The sequence below is a fragment of the Saccostrea cucullata genome, unplaced genomic scaffold (assembly GCF_032062105.1).
Source record: "Saccostrea cucullata isolate Sc308-1 unplaced genomic scaffold, CSIRO_AGI_Scuc_v1 ctg3220, whole genome shotgun sequence".
NCBI classification, from domain to species: Eukaryota; Metazoa; Mollusca; class Bivalvia; order Ostreida; family Ostreidae; genus Saccostrea; species Saccostrea cuccullata.
In genome coordinates, this window is record NW_026939185.1 from 74,522 (window position 1) to 90,921 (window position 16,400).

At 35.7% G+C, this 16,400-nt stretch overlaps 1 protein-coding gene across 1 annotated transcript; it reads left to right on the forward strand.

Annotated features, from left to right (window-relative positions):
- The first annotated feature begins 580 nt into the window (after positions 1-580).
- On the forward strand, positions 581-11,739 carry LOC134252478 (atrial natriuretic peptide receptor 1-like). Its single transcript, XM_062734966.1, has 11 exons — positions 581-639; positions 1,772-1,861; positions 2,152-2,284; positions 4,536-4,637; positions 4,756-4,875; positions 5,300-5,481; positions 8,355-8,494; positions 8,644-8,796; positions 10,812-10,910; positions 11,343-11,434; positions 11,553-11,739. The coding sequence occupies exons 1-11, from the start codon at positions 581-583 to the stop codon at positions 11,658-11,660; spliced, it is 1,278 nt and encodes a 425-aa protein (XP_062590950.1). The 3' UTR covers positions 11,661-11,739.
- Positions 11,740-16,400: the final 4,661 nt, after the last annotated feature.

A 16,400-nucleotide genomic window follows, 5' to 3' on the forward strand; every position in this document is an offset into this window, starting at 1 on the left:
CTTCTTAAAGAAATAAATACTTTGATGTTTCAATTTCGTTTCCTGTTAAAATATTGTCAGATAATTTTCAGCATGATTATCTAGAACCAAAATTAAATATGACAACTGATAAAACTTTCGACAATATCTCTTGCTTTGTTGAAATAAAATTATTTCATCTAAGAATATGGCGACGCATTATTTCAAAATCACCGTAACTATTCTTTAAAAAAATCTGTTAATACTTTTACGCAATATTATCTTGTACTTTGTTGAAATAAATGAATAAATAATTTTCTCCAGATTGCCGCGATATGGAATGTCAGGATTAAGAGAAGTTATAAAGTGTGTATTTTAAAAAAAAGTGTGTTCAGTAAATTTTTGACACTTAATCCTCGCGCCGATTTTCGTAACAAATTACCGCGATTTTCAAAGTTCAGAACATCGCTTGGTAAATTTTTCTGTTGCGTATAATACATCCGAACTGCGTTTTTTTCCCCAGTTTCAGACTCAAAAAGGGGGGTGCGTATTTTACATCAATGCGTATTATACTCGGCCAAATACGGAAAATAAGTCTCTGTAGTTATGCTACGTTTACACTATGTTCCCGGCAGCCACGGCAATCACGTTTCAGGCCACCGTGGAAAAAACGGGATGGGCGTGAGAAAACTTGGGGCAACGGGATGGGCAAACGTAACTCATCGCGATTGCCGTGGATGCCGTGCCAGATTTTTAAACTGTCAAAAAATTTGCCACGGCGGCCACGTTGCAGATGTGAAACTTAGTAGGTCGTAGTAAAACGGAATAAACGCAACAAAACGCGACAACACGTAATAGATCGTAACAGAACTTGGAGGCAGTCCGCAGTGGGACGGGAGAATGTATATTTCCATTCATCTCACGGTCCATTCACGTTTTGAGACGTTTTGCTGAGTTTAGTCCGCGTTCTGACACGGCTAGTTCACGGTTGTTGTCCGTTTTATCACGTTCTGCCACGTTTCATCACGGTCCTCACGGCAAACTAGGGTGTATGGTAGCCGTTTCCTCGCGTTCAATCGCGGTTCGTCCCGGCATGTTACGCTTTATGGTCCCTGTGCGTTGCGTTCTACTGCGGTCTGACACGGCGCACGCGGTCTGAGAGGAAGCATATAAAAGCCGGGCACTGCAGAGAAGTTTCATTCGAGTCTGAACAACTGAGAAGTTAACAACTCAAGCTATGCCACCGAAGAAAAGAGGTAGGAAAGTAGCCGGTCTTCCAAAATTTTGACGAAGTGATTTTAGGTATGCACCCAGCAAACACGCGAAAATAAAATCTTCGTCTTGGGAATTCATGATGTTTTATCTTCGAAGGGTCATGATACAATGATTGTTTCTGGTTAGGAGACCTTCTCTGGTACAAACGTGATCCATAGTTTCCTGGCGTCCATGTTTCATACGTAGAAAGACTTGACAGAACGTGAGAAACGTATAAGAACTTCATAAGAACGCGAGAAACGAGAAGGGGCCTATCAGAACGTAAGAGGTCTGGGGGGAACGTGCTGGCATACGTGGCAGAACCGTAGTGCGCCGTGGAGCCTCCGGCACTCCACGGCAACTTCTTCCTACGGCCCATCACGGATTCCGTAGAAGACCGTAGAAGACCGCAAAAGAACTTGTCAAGACTTGGATATAGAGGGGAAAATAACCAAAATCTCACGGCGCACTACGTTTTGGGCAAACGGGGCTGCCGTGGCTGCCGGGAACATAGTGTAAACGTAGCATTAGGTATTGAGGATTGTGTGATATTTTGCAGTAACTTGTTCTGGACGGCACCAGAGTTGTTGGCTGGCTGTAAGACGCTGGATCAAGTGAGATGTGGAACCAAGGCAGGAGATGTGTACTCGTTAGTAAAACCTTTATAATACTATACTGCTTATACAGCTTAAGGAAAAGTTAAAAAAAAAAAACCAGGAACTGTAAAGTTTGTTTAAAGAACACTCGAAATAATTGGAGTATAAACATGTTTGTACAGATTCGAACTTCAATGTTTAAGTCATTTACTTGTCTAATGAAAAACAAGCAAGCTTCTCCTACATTACTGTTCAATGAAGGGATATATGCTTGATTTTTTTGGCTATTGTATATTCTAAGTTGTTTACCAGCAGATACAAATGTCTATTTTGGATTTTACAGTTTTGCCATAATCATGGCAGAAATGTGCACACGAGAAGAACCGTACACAAAGGAACTGGGCTACCTAGACCCTGATCAGATCCTCCAGCTGGTTCTAGATAAGGAATCTCAGGAGGCTGCCACAGCTAAAAAGGTATAAGTCAAAGTCTTATCAGTCAGGGTGCTGCCACAGCTAAAAAGGTAAAAGTCAAAGTCTTATCAGTCAGGAGGCTGCCACAGCTAAAAAGGTAAAAGTCAAAGTCTTATCAGTCAGGAGGCTGCCACAGCTAAAAAGGTATAAGTCAAAGTCTTATCAGTCGTGGTGCTGCCACAGCTAAAAAGGTATAAGTCAAAGTCCTATCAGTCAGGGTCCTGCCACAGCTAAAAAGGTATAAGTCAAAGTCTTATCACACACTTAATGGTTTTACTTGCTTTAAAATATATAAATGTAACTGTTAAAGCAGTAGACATTGTTGTGTTATTTAAGGAATGAAGCTTAGTTTAACCCATGTTATATGATATAACATAAAATGAGGCAGTTTATGCTTTATAAACTATGAAGTGGTTTATAAAAAAGCGTAAACTGCTCCAAGTTATGTTATATTGTATAATATAGGGTAAAATAAGCTCCATTCCTTATAAGAACAAGGTACAGTTTCAATACAAATATTGCCCTGTGATTTGCTTAAATATGAAACAGATGTAAAAAATGAAAAGTCGTGCTTTCTGAATCATTGAAATTCTATGCAGAAAAATCATGCAAATCATTTTTCTCACATCCATAACTAAATGTTAATTGCGATGTCGTAAAAATGTGCATTTTCCTGTATTTTCTTAAAAAGTTGCAGAAGACACCAATTTTCAATGGAATTTTCTTGATCATTACATCGCAGGTTCGAATCCCACTGTGGGACGTGGAGACGGTCCTTCGGATGAGACCGTATAAACCAACATCCCGTGTCGCAGTAGGTGCTGGCACGAAAAAGACCCCTCACTGCTTAATGGCCCTGAGTGCCGAGTATAGGCCAGATTTGTAGCTCTCCACCTGCGAGTGGTGGCGGCATCTGCATATAAGTGAAAAATTCTCTAGAGGGATGTTAAACAACAATCAATCAATGAAATTTTTCTTCAGATAAAATTGTCCACAAGCATCGCCCACAAAGATTTTTAAGATATAAGATTTTTAACTGAATTTTACAAAGTCAATCTATTGGACCGGATTGCAAGTGTTGCCCAAAGCTGTAGGCTGCGGGCAGCAGACAGTTTGCACTCCAATCCAACAGATCGACTGTTTCCTGAGACTCCTGTCAACAACTGTTTTGTTGAATTGTAATTTCCTTTCCCGAATGAAAAAATAACTCAGTTTAGCACCATTTGACGTCAAACGGGCAACAGTCTTTTTAGCTCACCTGAGCTGAAAGCTCAAGTGAGCTTTTCTGATCACATTTTGTCCGGCGTCCGTCTGTCTGTAAACTTTTCACATTTTCGACTTCTTCTCAAGAACCCCTGGGCCAATTTCAACCAAACTTGCCACAAAGTATCCTTGGGTGAAGGGGATTCAAGTTCGTTCAAATGAAGGGCAGACCAAAGTTTTACATAGAAATATACAGGAAAATTCTTTAAAAATCTTCTTCTCAGGAATGACAAAGGCATAATTCATCATATTTTTATGGAAGCATGTTCAGGTAATGTAGTTTCAAGTTTGTTCAAATCATGACCCCCCGGGGTAGGGCGGGGCCAAAATGGCCGATCAAGTTTTACATAGAAATATATGGGTAAAATCTTTAAAAATCTTCTTCTCAAGAATGACAAAGCCATAATTCATCATATTTATATGGAAGCATGCTCAGGTAGTGTAGATTCAAGTTTGTTCAACTCATGACCCCCCCCCCCCCCCCCCCCCGGGGGTAGGGCGGGGCCAAAATAGCCGACCAAGGTTTACATAGAAATATATAGGAAAATTCTTTAAAAATCTTCTCAAGAATGACAAAGCCATAATTCATCATATTTGTATGGAAGCATGCTCAGGTAGTGTAGATTCAAGTTTGTTCAAATCATGACCCCCCGGGGGTAGGAAGGGGCCAAAATGGCCGACCAAAGTTTTACATAGAAATATATAGGAAAATTCTTTAAAAATCATTTTCTAAAAAATAGCAAATCCATGATTGGTCATGGGACTTCTTTTGGATTTAAACTTTACAATAAAAAGCCATCTTCTACTTTTTCCTACCCTTAGTGCTCAGGTGAGCGATGTGGCCCATGGGCCTCTTGTTTAGAAGTCTGTTTAACAGTTCCTGGACCAACAGTTGTGGAAAACAGTCAAACTGTTGGACTTTCTGAAAGTAACAACTTATATAGGGACTGTTTAGTAGGGGCTAAAGCAGTTGATATTGTTACTATTGTAGACCTGGTACAAGAATGGAGGAGATACGACCAAACATTTCCGACCTGACGTAGAAGACTGTTATCTCCCAGAGGAATATGCCGCCAGATCAGGCTTGAGAAGGGTCAGCAAGATTTTTATAAGATATATTCTTTAATATAAAAATGTACAGGCATTTTTTTAACCTTAAAATGATACTAGATTTTCACAAGTAAATTTTTTCTTTTTTTCCTTTTTTGTAGTTGTTTGCACAATGCTGGAACAATAGACCTGATATTAGACCAACATTTAGACAAACTCTAGATAGACTGAATGAAATTTACCCTGTCAAGGGGGAGTTGATAGACAATCTTGTCAACATGGTAAGTTGTGATAGACAATCTGGTCAACATGGTAAGTTGTGATAGACAATCTTGTCAACATGGTAAGTTGTGATAGACAATCTGGTCAACATGGTAAGTTTTGATAGACAATCTTGTCAACATGGTAAGTTGTGATAGGCAATCTTGTCAACATGGTAAGTTGTGATAGACAATCTTGTCAACATAGTAAGTTGTGATAGACAATCTTGTCAACATGGTAAGTTGTGATAGACAATCTTGTCAACATGGTAAGTTGTGATAGACAATCTTGTCAACATGGTAAGTTGTGATAGACAATCTGGTCAACATGGTAAGTTGTGATAGACAATCTTGTCAACATGGTAAGTTGTGATAGACAATCTGGTGAACATGGTAAGTTGTGATAGACAATCTTTAATGATATGGAGCTCTTTTATTCTTGCAGCTGGAGAAGTACTCCAGTAATTTAGAAGCCATTGTGGCAGAGAGGACAAGAGAATTAGTGGCAGAGAAGGCCCGGACAGAGGAATTAATCAGTCAAATGTTACCCAAGAAAGTGGCTGAGGATCTCAAGCATGGCAAAACGGTGGAGCCCGAGGCTTTTGAATGTGTTACCATATACTTCAGGTAAACTTACTCTTATCACTCAGAAGGAAATAAGATGGAAACTGAAAGGAAATCTCTTCAGTTCTGCATTTACAGTTACTCTAGGCCAATATTTTTCAAATTTGTCACAGAGAATCCTAGACAAGAGGGCTTTCATTTTTACTTACAATAGCCATGTTGCTTTTAAACAAGTTGAGATAACTATGAAAAAAAAGGTATGGTTGCCACAATATCTTCTTCTCAAGAACCACATGACAGATTAATCATCAAACTTATCCTGTAGGATGTGGATATGTGGTAGATTAAAAATTGTTCAGATCATTATGGCTTGGCAAAGGCCTTGGTCTCGTGGTCACATCAAATTGACCTGAAATTATTTCTTGTATAAACTTTTACATTTTAATAGATTTTTATTTCAGTATTTAGTATATGATCAGAGGCTAACAATTATCAAATGTGATTTTAGACCTTTGGGTCTGTTATTTGTCATGAAACCTCCTATTGTTATACCCCCCGCAAACGAAGTTTGGGGGGGTATATAGGAATCACCTTGTCCGTCTGTCCGTCCGTCCGTCTGTCCGTCTGTCTGTGCAATCGTGTCCGGTCCATATCTTTCTTACAGAGGGACATTAGAATCTACTACTCCACACTATGATTGCTCATGACCTAAGGGTGTGTCATGACCTTGACCCAAGGTCATTCAGGGAAGTTCAAGGTCACTGGAAGAAAAATTTCATAATTCATGTCTGGTCCATATCTTTCTTATGGATATACTTGGTAGGTTCTCATTTCACACAAAGATTGCCCATGACCCAAGGGTGTGTCATGACCTTGACCCAAGGTCATTTGAGAAAGTTCAAGGTCACTGGAAGAAAATTTTCATAAATCATGTTTAATACATATCTTTTATAGATAAACTTGGTAGGTTCTCATTTTACACAAAGATTGCCCAGGACTCAAGGGTGTGTCATGACCTTGACCCAAGGTCATTTGGGAAAGTTCAAGGTCACTGGAAGAAAAATTTCATAATTTTTGTCCGGTCCATATCTTTCTTATGCATAAACTTGGTAGGTTCTCATTTCACACAAAGATTCCTCCACACCTAAGGATGTATCGTGTTCTTGGGTCAAGGTCAATTGGGGAAGTTCAAGGTCACTGGAAGAAAAATTTTATAATTTGTGTCCGGTCCATATCTTTCTTTATTATGGAAAAACTTGAATCTACTACTTCACACAAACATTGCTTATGACCTGAGGTTGTGTCATGACTTTGAACCAAGGTCATTTATGCAAGTTCAAGGTCACTGACAGAAAAAGTCCATAATTCGTGACTGGTCCGTATATTAAGTCTATTTTTAGCTCTACTGGTCAGAGACCAGAAGAGCTTATGCGATAGTAATGCGTCCGTCGTCCGTCGGTCTGTCTGTCCGTCTGTCTGTCTGTGTGTAAACAATCTTTCAAAATGCTACTCCTCCTACAGTTTTGATCTGATTTCAATATAATTTGGCACACAAGTAGACTACACTAAGATACATAATTCTGTGTATCGGTTTTTGATTTCGATGAAGGGTGTTGCCGTGGTTACTAAAAATAGAAATTTATGTGAAATTCTTTCAAAATGCTACTTCTCCTACAGTTTTGGTCTGATTTCAATATAACATGGCACATAAGTAGACTACACTAAGATACATAATTCTGTGCATCGGTTTTTGATTTCGATGAAGGGTGTTGCCGTGGTTACTAAAAATAGAAATTTCTGTAAAATTCTTTCAAAATGCTACTCCTCCTACAGTTTTGGTCTGATTTCAATATAACTTGGCGCACAAGTAGACTACACTAAGATACATAATTCTGTGTATCGGTTTTTAATATCGATTAACGGTGTTGCCGTTGTTACTAAAAATAGAAATTTCTGTGAAATTCTTTCAAAATGCCTTTGGTCTGATTTCAATATAACTTGGCATACAAGTAGACTACACTAAGATACATAATTCTTTGTATCAGTTTTTGATTTCGATGAACGTTGTTACTAAAAATAGAAATTTCTGTAAAATTCTTTCAAAATGCTACTCCTCCTACAGTTTTGGTCTGATTTCAATATAACTTTGCAAACAAGTAGACTACACTAAGATACATAATTCTGTTTATCGGTTTTTGATTTCAATGAATGGTGTTGCGATGGTAACTAAAAATAGAAATTTCTGTTAAAAACTCTCAAAATGCTACTCATCCTGCAGTTTAAGTCTGATTATAATATAATGTGGCATACAAGTAGACTATACTAAGAACATAAAGAGACTTAATCAAGGATCATTATTCTTTTTATTGCTGTGGTAAAGTTTCAATTCCCAACTGCTTAAGAACTTTTCTCTTCCTTTGCTATAAGTACAAACCAGTAGAGCTTCAGTCTCGACAGAGACTTCTGGTTTTAAGGCTGCAATTACATTTGCACTAAAAATGTTTTAGCATTTCTCTCTTCTCTTAGATCCATAAAATATATATGATTTAGCACTTCTGAAAAACCCAGCGGGGGGTGTTTTGTCCCGTTTGGACAGTTCTAGTTATATTAGTGATTTTAGGCCTTTGGGTCTGTTATTTGTCATGAAACCTCCTATTGTTTGTTTTTGTCTATTAGTGATTTTAGACCTTTGGGTCTGTTATTTGTCATGGAACCTCCTATTGTTTGTTTTTGTCTATTAGTAATTTTAGACCTTTCGGTCTGTTATTTGTCATGGAACCTCTGATTGTTTGTTTTTGTCTATTAGTTATTTTAGACCTTTCGGTCTGTTATTTGTCATGGAACCTCTGATTGTTTGTTTTTGTCTATTAGTTATTTTAGACCTTTCGGTCTGTTATTGACTCAGAAGCTCCTATAGTTTGTTTTTTGTCTTACAGTGACTTGGTAGGCTTTACAGCCATCGCTCGTGACAGTACGCCGTTCCAGGTCGTCACACTTCTCAATGATCTCTATACTTGTTTTGATGCTATTTTGGACCACTATGATGTGTACAAAGTAGAGACCATTGGTGATGCATGTAAGTTTCCCACAAAGAATTTTCTTTACAAATTGAAGATATATTCTGTTTTATAATTGATTATTTCTTTCTCAGAAACCTTAAGTAGAGACTGCCAGTTGTGAGAAGTTTTTTAAATGATTGTTGATTTGTTTGATGGACTTTTATAGATATGGTTGTCAGTGGTTTACCAATCAGAAATGGTAATCTTCATGCTGGAGAGATTGCTACAATGTCCCTAGAATTACTCTCTGCTGTACTGACTTTTAAGATCAGGCACATGCCAGAGAAGTTCCTGCAGCTACGATGTGGAATGCATTCAGGTAAGACCAGTCCAGTGGGGTTTTTTATAATTATTTTGTCTCACTGTCTGAATTGTTTTCATCTTGGAAAAGGACACCTTAGTTTGTTCAAGTAAAGGGCATATGGTAATTTTAGAGTTATTACTAGAACAGTAAACAAGTTCAAAGAACTATAGCAATTAACATTTGTGTGGTTTATGTAAACTTTTTAGGTCACCTGAGTAAACTCAGGTGATCTACTGCTATCTGTTTTCGTCCGTCGTCATGCGTTAACATTAAAACATTTTCAACTTTTTCTCTGCAACCGCTCAATCAATTTCAACCAAATTTGGCATATAGCATCTATAGGTGAAGGGGAACAAAAATTGTGAATTTCATGGTCCCCGCCCCCCTGGGGCCTGGGGGGGTGGGGCAAAAACCACTAAAATTAGTGCAATCTTTAAAAATCTTCTTCTTTACTCCTGGACATCAAGCAGTCAAACTGTTGGTATGATTGTAATCAGCATTAAGTCTTATACCAAAATTGTGAAATTCATGGCCCCAGGGTCAGGGGTTCTAGTGCTAGGGCAGGGCTAAATAGGTTATATAGTGAAAATGCATTATATCTTTGAAATTCTTCTTTTCTGCTCCTGGGCATTAAATAAACTAACCAATTGCATACTTGAGTTGAAAATGACTGCCTCTTCCAAAATTTTGAATTTAATGACCCAAGGGTCAGGGGTTCTAGTGCTAGGGCGGGGCCATATAGATTATTGTAGTGAAATTGCAATAATTCTTTGATGTTCTTTTCTGTTTGTGGATATTAAATAAACTAACCAAGTGCATAGTTATGTTGAATAAGGCTGCCTCTTCCAAAATTGTGAATCTAATGGCCCCAGGGTCAGGGGTTCTAGTGGCAGGGCGGGGCTATATAGATTATATAGTGAAAATGCATTATTTCTTTGAAAATCTTCTTCTCTGCTCCTGGGTATTAAATAAACTAACTAAGTACATAGTTATGATGAGTAAGAGTGACTCTTCCACAATTGTGAATTTTATGGCCCCAGGGTCAGCGGTTCTGGTGTTAGGGCGGGGCTCTATTGTTTATATAATGAAAATGCATAAACTCTTTAAAAATCTTCTTTTCTGCACCTGGGTATTAAACCAATGAACTATATACATAGTTATGAGGAGGAAGGATGCCTCTTTGAGATTTGTGAATTTCAGGGCCCCTGGGTCAGGGATTCTTGTGTTAGGGTGTGGCTCTAATGTTTATATAGTGAAAATGCATAAATTTTTTGAAAATCTTTTCCTTTGATCCTGGGTATTATGGCAATGATCTTAGTATATATTTATGACGAAGAACGCTGCTTCTTCCAAAAATGCTTAATTTCCTGGCCCCTGGGACAGAGGTACTTGGCTGGGGGGGGTCTGAAAATGATTTAATGCTTTGAAATCTGCACTTTGGTATTAACAACATAATGAAATAGAATTTATAAAATTTCCAACATTTTGAAAGATATGGCCCCAGGGTCAGTGGTTCCTGTGGGATGGGATGAACAACTGATAATGATAAAGTGGAAATGCATTTTCTCTTTGTTACTGTGATCTTCATGTACCTCTGGGTATTACTAACCAAAGTAAGTATGCTGAGTGCATAATTATGATAAGCAATATTGGTGCCTCTTTCAAAATTGTTAATTTCATGGCTTCTAGATTAAAACATGAATCAAACTCAATTGTTGGAAAGTTGTTGCATGATACTCAGGTGACCTATAAGGCCCATGGGCCTCTTGTTTAGAATATGTGCCATAACTCAAGAAGCCCCTGACCAATTTTTGTCAAATTTGTCAGAGAGCATCCTTGGCCAAAGGGCTCTTGTTTATATTAAAATTGGGGATGTGAACCAACATGATAAAACATCAAGGGGAGATAATTAGGAAAATAAAATCAAAAGTGCATATTTAAGGTATCAAAACCTGTTGTATAAGTGTGGTGATCCTTGTATAAGAGTGGTGACCTCTTGTATAAGTGTGGTGATTTCTTTATAATTACAGGCCCATGTGTTGCTGGAGTGGTCGGACTTAAGATGCCGCGGTATTGTCTGTTTGGGGACACAGTTAACACAGCATCAAGAATGGAATCCAGCTCAGTCGGTGAGTGTGTGAATTACAGACTATCTCTTTATTTAATGAATTTGGTAAGGTTTAAGATTTACACATTTGTTGAGATGTAATATTGTTAAAAGATGTCTTATCACAAAAAACTTTCAAAATATTTCAGTTATATTTTAGAGGTAAATTTGTGGATAAGAAATACCTTTGATCCCCCCCCCCCCCACACACACACACCCACTACTGAAATTTGTGTCACTTTATTCAGGGATTTAGTCCTAGATGAAGCCATGAAACTCATGAAACTGTCAATCCTCTTCTGCCTCATGTTAAATAATGAATTCTAGATAAATGTATATTCAAATATTGAGTAGTGTTGTCCAATAGTAATTTTACATCTTGGTTTATATACCTTTGCGGAGTGAGACAGAATTGTGAAGCTTGTATATAAGTGATATTTTCGTTGTTTGACAGCTCTGAGAGCCCACATGAGTCAGAGTACAGCCACCATTTTAGAAGAGTTGGGAGGGTATCATCTGGAGTGTAGAGGAGAGAGAGAAGTCAAGGTAGGACTAATATCCTCTGCAAGCAGAAATAGATTGTCAGTTTTTTCTCAAGAATTGTTTATGTGGACAATTTCATATCTTAAATCCAATAGTAAAGTTAAATTCAAATTCATTACAGGGAAAAGGAATAATGAAAACCTATTGGTTAAATGGAAAAGATGGATTTGATAAAGCATTACCAGGGAGAGAGCTAGCAGTCTCACTATCTCAACACGAGTTCAAGTAGACTTAACAATGGATCGAAGCTAGTGTATTAACTTCTGATGGAATGGAAGAAATATTTGGCCGGCTGTAAAGAAATCCCCTGATAAGCATGAAGAAACAATTAGGAGAATTAGACATGAGGAAAAGATAACTTGTTTTATTTAGAGAAAGTAACTTATAGTACAACAAGTTGAAAAGCCTCATATAATTTATGCAAAGTAAACAAGTTCAGACTTTTTGGTGCTAGAACTATCATATTTAACCTGATTTTTTATGAAACTTAATAGACAACTTTCATATTCTTAAGAGATTTCCCTTTTTGGGTATTAACAGTCATTTTTCTCACCTTGTTAAATGTTCAACAGTGAAATACTGCATTTTATTAATTCATTTAATAAAACTGAAATTAATTTTTTTTCATTTTATATCTCACCTTGTTAAATGTTCAACAGGGAAATACTGCATTTTATTCATTTAATAAAAGTGAAATTAATTTTTTCACTTTATATCTCACCTTGTTAAATGTTCAACAGTGAAATACTGTAATTTATTCATTTGATAAAAGTGAAATTAATATTTTCACTTGATATCTGACCTTGTTAAATGTTCAGCAGTGAAATACTGTAATTTATTCATTTAATAAAAGTGAAAATATTTTCACTTTATATCTGACCTTGTTAAATGTTCAACAGTGAAATACTGTAATTTATTCTGACATTTAATGAAAGTGAAATTGATATTTTCACTTATATCTGACCTTGTTAAATGTTCAACAGTGAAATACTGTAATTTATTCATTTAATAAAAGTGAAATTAATATTTTCACTTTTTATCTCACTTAGTGAAATGTTCAACAATGAAATACTGTACCTTATTCATTTAAAAAAGTGAAATTAATATTTTCACTGTTTATTTGTATGAGTGAGAGAAAAAAATCTCAATTATTTTTCCAGTCCAAAAAAAGTGTTGTAAAGAAAATGTTTTTAATATTGGTAATTTTTTCTAAACATTCAGTCATTAACTTATTTTTGCAAACTTGGATCAAAATGCTGTTATTATATTTTAAATAATTAATATCGTTAAAACAAAAGAATAGCTAAAAATTCCAAGTACTTCATATTGGTATATTTACATTCAGTGTAATTTTATTATGAAATCCATTAGAAATCCACGACGTTCAAATCTCTATAACACACGCGAAACCTTTTCAGCGCGCGTTTGAATACACAGTAGGGACTATATGTATTTTATTAAATACTCTAGGAAAACCAAAATGTGCATTGTTTTGACACAATTTAATTAAAAAAATTAACCCTGTTAAATTAAAGTAAAAATACAACAAATGTGCGTTTCAAATTAATTTGTCACTTTTTTCCCTCGCAATGTTCGTTTGCGTTACTTAACTTTGCAACATCACAAATGTCAAAAACGACTCTTACATCTATAAAGCACACCAGTTCTGAAGGGCGCTAAATACACATTAAAAATTACCAAAATAAACAATTATGAAGAGGAAAAATAAGAGAATGTAAATATAAGCATTGAATTCATATTTGGGATGTCTTCGGTCCAATAACACACCTGGCCGTGCCGACAAATTATCATACCGCACATTAGCGCGGTATTCAATTTGTCGGCATGGCCAGGTGTGTTATAGGACCGAAGACATCCCAAAATATGAATTCAATGCTTAAATAAAAATTGATATATATAAATTACTTAAAAATACTTCATTCAAAGTACAAGTTGTATCAGTTTCTCCAAAATCTACTCAAGCCTATAACATGAAATGTCAAAGAAATGACTTAGACAGCCTAATATATGATAAACAAAAAATTCAATGTTTTCTACTTAAATATGGAATTTATTTCACTTTTGAAACAGGATTTGTAACAAAAATTTCATCCATGCTTGGACACCCCACTCTCTGCTGCTAGCTTGTAAATTCCGTCAATGGCTTCCTTATATCATACTGTCGGTGTAAATCACAATAAATAGGGTGCAACTTTTTTCAGGTCATCTTAATTAAATTCCTGCACTAAAGTAAATATTCACTAAGTATAGATCTAGAACAATTAGTTTAATGTGAAATAATCCTTGGAATATCTTGTCTTTTACCAAAAATCTTGACTAGAGCCCATTGTCTGAGAGAGTAACGACAACTCTGCAAGGAAGATTGGCTTCACACTTGTGATAATGCATGTATCATAAAAATCCTGTCTAAGGCCTAACGTGTAAAATAAATTGTCTGTCTGGATATCAGTGTAAAGTTAAGCCATCTTTGAATATTGTCACCTGGTGAGTTTCAGACCTGGAAAGGAACTTTTTTCCAGTTGAAGTTTATTAATAAAACGATAGTCTCCATTTATAGAAAAAAAAATTCCAATTTGTAATTATTATATTAAAGTACCGGTATTTGCCATCAAACCCAGAATCCTATTGTTACATTGTAATTTTCAGTGAGACAACTCCAAATAAGCAATAGTTTTATTCAGCTTTAATTCCTGTAAATGTTTGGAGCCTAACTTTTATAAAATTTCTATATTGCCCCAGTATCAGTCAACAAGGAAGGCATGCCTTTTGTAAGACACTGTCCAAATAAGTCCCAAGATTGACCCTGTAAAGGGAAATTACTCTTGTAAATGTGAAAGTTGTCTGTTCTGTTTTGCTTAAAAGTACTTGCTTTAAGAATTGATAAGAAATACTAGTGTTTTTGTTCAATTGATCAAAACTAAATGGAGATATAAGTGTATAGTAAATTTGTGAGGGTGAAATGGTAGTCAACTTATCTAAATAATGTAAGAGTTATGCTGAGTCAGAAATTCTGCATGTAGTCAAAACATCCAGCCAGAAATGATAGGGGTATTTATACGTGTAGCATTGTTTATGAATTAGAATCAATATCTTTTTTTTACATTGTGCATCAATTTAAAGATGATAAAATTGAGTATTTTAATTTCATACTAGTATTTGGAATGAGTCCCATTACAGTTGTTGCATGCCAATATATAAACATGTTGACTAGAAGGAAAGCACTGCATGAATTTTATGTGCTATAAGAGATCAGGTAATTCAATTTTTGAAATAATAAAGGAATAAACAATACATGTACTATAGAATGTAAATCTTTTTTCATACTAATATCAGTGTGCAAATTTGTGTGAAAAAAATTTTTGTTTTGAGTGCAAATTTTTTTCCAACCGAAATTGGATTCATAAATGCTGTTAGAAAATTGTAAGATTGCAAAAAAAGTTTGCCCTTTTCATGCATATTATTGTAACTTTTTACTAAACACATGAATACATAAAAGTTTAAAGGATGAATTTTTTTTTTGAGAAACACAAGTTAAATTTTGAAGGAGAGACAAATTCAGTGCTTTGTACTTATTAAAATATATTCAACTTGTCGGTTGTTAATCTGGCTTTGATGACTTTATGTGTAACCTTAGACTTACTGAGGTTGATAGATGGTGTTTTACTTTGATTTGTTGCCACTTTTCCAACCAGACCATTAATATTTGATCTTAAAAATAATAGTTTTAAACTATAGAAGGATAACAGCTTGATGTTAACACAAAGTTATCACAACATATTCTCTAATGTATTCTCGGCAGGCTAGTTATCAACTGGAGTTAAGAGAGACAAGATTTTCATTTTAAAAGTGACAGGAATACTTCTGTTTAATTTCTTATATGGAGGAGTAATAGTTATTAAACTTGATAATTTTTGGGTGTCAGTCACTGAAGTTGTACAATAGTAGAATAATAAAATATTCATATGGTGTGTTTGCCATACATGATGTACATGAAGTTTTATGACAAATGTGTATGCAATATTTTTGTTATTTAAGAAATATAATGTACATTGCTTTTTTTAACTAATATATAAAATGTACATAGTTTTCGGAAGTGTCTGTGCTGTGTTTTAATGATGAAATAAATGTCTAGCTCATCACCATGTCCTGTGGTACAATGTATTGATATTTTGTTACTTTGAAATTAAATTTTTTACAAAGAGGATCAATGCTTTTGTTTTTTCCTGAATGTAGTGTGTGTGTGTATTTAGTTACTATACCAAACCCTCCCTCCGAACCAAACCTTGCTGATAGGGTTAATACCATAAAGGCATGTGTGTTTAAACTAGAGGTACTGTGAGCAATGAGCTCACTAAATGATACCCCCTCCTCCCATATGAATATAAGGGCAGTGTCCATGGCTTGCTCTGGGAAACCCTAAATATGTGTTATTGGATCAAAAAGTAAAATAGGAGGTACACAATGGCACTATGTAATATAGATTTTGTGAAAGTTTCATCAAATTACATTCAGTGGTATGAGAGGAGTTTCAGATAAGAGATGGGTACCCCAAAGCGTAACAGACGGACAGACATCCCGCTTATATATACCCTCCAGCTTTTCAAGTCTAAAGAAAAGTTGGAGGAACCTGCAAAGTACATTGTCATATGATTGTGCAGGTTGCTGGATGCTTCATATGCAATCAGCTTTATATCACCATAGACAGTCACAAAAACTGGAGATACCCCAGGCGTATATATTGACGTTGACTCTCTATATCACAATGACATATATTCAAATGATGTTATCCCACTGGAAATACTTAATTAATAATGTACCAAGATACCTTTGTAGGTAACAGAGAGCTTGTAGTATTGATATCTACTTTGTTTAAACAGGAATGTGACTCTATCAAGTGTAGTCCATTATAACATTTTGAACTAGAATTTGTTGTTCAATAAAGAAAATG